The sequence below is a fragment of the Plectropomus leopardus genome, unplaced genomic scaffold (genome assembly GCF_008729295.1).
Source record: "Plectropomus leopardus isolate mb unplaced genomic scaffold, YSFRI_Pleo_2.0 unplaced_scaffold12227, whole genome shotgun sequence".
In the NCBI taxonomy this organism is placed as follows: domain Eukaryota; kingdom Metazoa; phylum Chordata; class Actinopteri; order Perciformes; family Serranidae; genus Plectropomus; species Plectropomus leopardus.
Genome location: NW_024612979.1, coordinates 1 through 3867, shown reverse-complemented (window position 1 = coordinate 3867; position 3867 = coordinate 1). Strand labels below are relative to the sequence as shown.

General features: G+C 41.7%; 1 protein-coding gene across 1 annotated transcript; it reads right to left on the bottom strand.

Moving 5' to 3' along the window:
* Positions 1 to 35: 35 nt before the first annotated feature.
* LOC121963715 (protein CIP2A homolog) lies at positions 36 to 3470 on the bottom strand. Its single transcript, XM_042513975.1, has 5 exons — positions 3244 to 3470; positions 1808 to 1970; positions 725 to 872; positions 532 to 631; positions 36 to 427 (listed from the first exon to the last, which is right to left on the bottom strand). The coding sequence occupies exons 1-5, from the start codon at positions 3460 to 3462 to the stop codon at positions 305 to 307; spliced, it is 753 nt and encodes a 250-aa protein (XP_042369909.1). The 5' UTR covers positions 3463 to 3470; the 3' UTR covers positions 36 to 304.
* Positions 3471 to 3867: the final 397 nt, after the last annotated feature.

Below are 3867 nucleotides of genomic sequence, written 5' to 3'. Positions count from 1 at the left end.
TTTAAGGTAATTTTGTTTTTTTAAAAAAACATTATTGCTCATTTTTGGGCCATGCATTGAAAACTTACTTATTGCCTTCTTGCCATGCTTTTGTAAGAAATCAAGCCAATTTGCTCAAGTTACAAAGAGTTAATCAATGTGTTTTCTTCACTCATTTAAAGTTTTATAAACATGAGTTATGAACTGTTAAAAAAATCTCTCCCTGATTGTTTCAGGAATTTTAGAGACATGCCAGAGGTGAGAGTGTCCTGTATATTACAGGATTAGAGATTTGGTGACATATGTGTTGTTTTCCACGAGTGACTCACACCAGAGACGGGAAGTCAGGGAGGGGCGCGGCTTCAAACAACAGAGAGAGTCCGGTCTGCACTCGCTCTCTGTGGTGGGACGTCAGGGACAGAGAGAGCGGCGCCACGATCCTCTGGTCCTGAACGATAAAGGGACGCAGAGAGGAAGAAGAGGTCACAGAAATGAAAAGATGCAGGACGTAGGTGATTGTGTGTGTGTGTGTGTGTGTGTGTGTGTGTGTACCTGTAACATCCTGTAGAAGCCGGTCTCCATGTCCTTCACCTGTTGTCTCAGTTTGCTCATTAACTCCAGAGTCGTCAGCAGAGCTTCTGCACACACCTGACTGAAACACAAAACTACAGCTGTTTGTACTAAAGCTGCAAAAGCATTAGCATCTTTTTAACGGTATCTGATCAGAAATACAGCAGCCGCTCACCTGAGATCGTTGTCGGAGCCTGGAGGATGGCAGGTGAGGGGGCTGTTGCTGTGAAACCAGGAGAGGAGGGACTCGACCTGCGAGAGGCAGAGCTGAGCGCTCACCTGACGAGACACCAAAGATCTGGTGAAGTCCTCAGCACACAGGAGTGGAGGAGTTAAGTCTTCAAACAAAAAAATTGAAAAAACAAACACAGAGCAACACCTGCTTGAGATGAGAGAAGGAAGTTGGTACTCTTGCAGACGTGATTATTTTGTGGAAAAAATGTGCTCCTGTGGGATTATGTTATCACTCGGGGTGTAACGATCCATGGATTAGCGTCGATTTATCGTCGAAATAAGTGACGATCATGTGACGTTGATGCAAAGTTCAAACATCGATCCGTACCATCCTCTTTCACACGCGCCTTTATTTTGAAATTATGCTTCGCTGTCACACAGCGTCAAGCAGATGAGCACTATTTATTTGGGAATAAATCAAATGTTTTGTTTTCGGAGACACTCGTGCTTGTCTAAAAGTCAGATAGTCCTGAAACTTTAGGAAAAAGATCATGATTTAAATTAAACAAAATTGAAATTCCAGTTATTTCAAGAATGAACCAGTTTTAATTTACAGCTATTTAGATGTTTTTACTTTTTTTGGGCCAGAAGCAAAGTATCGTGGCAGATATCAGCAAACATCGTATTGATGCCCAAAGTATCGATATAATATTGTTTTGTGATGAAAGCAGATTCACATCTCTTCCTGAATAAACTCTTTAACATCCATTTTATTAAATCTCCAGCTTTATTTTTCTCTCGGGAATTTTACTCGATAACGTCACTATGAATGAACGGAAAAGGTTGTGGGTCAGTCTGGCAACAACAGAATGCAGAATAATATTTAGAAACTGGAAATAACCTAATCCCTGCTGTTTTAGTGCATAAATCGAACAGATTGATGTGTTACATAGAGAAAAATGGGGAGAGAAGATACTTTCAAACAAGTCGGGGGCCGCTTTTTGGCCCTAATCGAGGGAATGTCTCAATGTCTTCTTGTTAAAATCATTTTAAAAGAAGAGCTACAGCCACAGAGGAAGGATATTGAGCAGCAGGCTGCTGACGTGTGTGATGCGGTGGCAGTGTTTTCTGAGGTGAGCGTCGCCCTGCGAAGCATCGAGGCCCCTCAGCAGCCCCAGCAGAACAGGAAGCAACATTTCTACGAAGCTCAGCACACATTCAGACACACTCTCTGCTCCCAACGCCTCCTGGACGGAGAGACAGGAGGACACGAGAAGGACGAGAAGGGGTAACAAAGTTAGCAGCAACAAAAACAGCCGTTTACTGGACCTTTAAGTCTACAGATTAATGAAACATGCACTAAAAATGTGTCAGCGGTCAGGGCTCGTAACAACACGTGAGCTGTGCACGTTATTCTCAGCTCTTTATGGTCACGTGTCCAAGGCCAGAACATTTGTATGCAAGACAACCAGCTCACACACACTGACCGAGAGAATGATGCAACTGACACCATTTTGTACCACACATCAAGTTTCTAATGAAATACACATTCATAATTGATGATATCATGGTGTAAAAGAGAACTGTGACTCAACATTAGCAGATAAGACAGAGCAGCAGCAGCTCCACAAAAAACAGCAGTCGAGTGAGTTATCGTTCGAAGTTTGATGCACGACTGTTCGTGTTGTTACAGAACTGGCTAATAAAACTGTAATCTTGTCGCAGCCAGCCGAGGACCCCAATTTATACAAACTAATGCATATTGAATAAACCCTTTGAAACTTAGATTGCAATCAGTTCTGTTGCTGCATTCAGATTCCTTTAACAAGCATTTAAACCCTTGAAACCTGAGCAAATTATTTTGATTAAGTTTGACAACATGAAGAAAAATGAGCAACTTAACAAGAAATGCCTCACAAATTGCAAGAGAAAAAATCATTAGAAGAGAAAAATATTCATAATTAATGGCATATATAAGTATTATAATGTTGCAATTAAAATTATTCTCCTAAAATCAATAAATAAATAATAAATTTTGCATTTTTTTCTCAAGGTCATTAATTTTTTTCTTTCATATTTTTTTCAGGTTATTTTCTCAAAACTTTTACTTTTTTGCAACTTTACTTTTTACTAACTTTTATCAATTTCTTGCCAATATTTGGGATCATTTCATTGCTTTCTTCATGCATTCTTAATAGGAATCAGGCCAGTTTGCTCAGGTTTCAAAGGGTTAAGGATAAAATACTGATACATTTCTACATTTAATTTCTGTGCTGATCTGAAAGCTGCTGTCAGCTTTTCGGTTGGACTGACAAATATTGGGGCTGTGACATTGTTCTAAATTTAACCTGACACTCATTCAGACGACCTGAATCTCTGAAACTGACTGATCAGGACTCTCAGGTGCACCTGGTCTTTGGTCAAACCACTATACCAGAACTCGGCTGCTCCAAACCACCTGCCAAAAACCTCTGAGAGCTCCCTCAGGGTCTTGATTGTGTCCCAGTTGTGTTGCCGTACCTCCAGCAGCTCATTCAGCAGCTGCAGGACCTGAAGAGAGCACGACTCGGCGCCCTCCACAGGCGAGCTCAGCCACTGCACCAGGGCGAGCCCTGACTCTGCTTTGCGTCCGCCGTCCGGTCCGGCCCCCTGCCTGCGTCCTGCCGCCCTGAGTCTGGGTCCCGCGGGTCTGAAAACCACCTCACACAGCAGCGAGCGCAGTCCTGAGACGCTGCACATGGCGAGGAGGAGCTCCAACACCTGCAAACAACAACACAGACCGAGATGAAATTATGACCACATCACTATTTTCTCACATTTAGAGATTGATCAATTGGGAAAATATTTGGCGGGTTAATCGATCATGATAATAACAGTTATTCATTTTTAATACCTCAAAATAAATACCTGTAAATAAGACAACTTTCACTACATGATGGCATCACATTTTTCACTTCATTTTATGTTGTTTTTTTTTCATAACATTAAGAATGACTCATGGCTTTTTCCCATAAATATTTTCATGTATTGTTCAATCAAAATCCATTTTTTGGGGCGCCCCACATATGGAGGCTACATCCTGCATGTCAACCCCTCGCTCTCCCCCTTTCACACTACAAGCTGTCCTGTCAAATAAAAACAAAA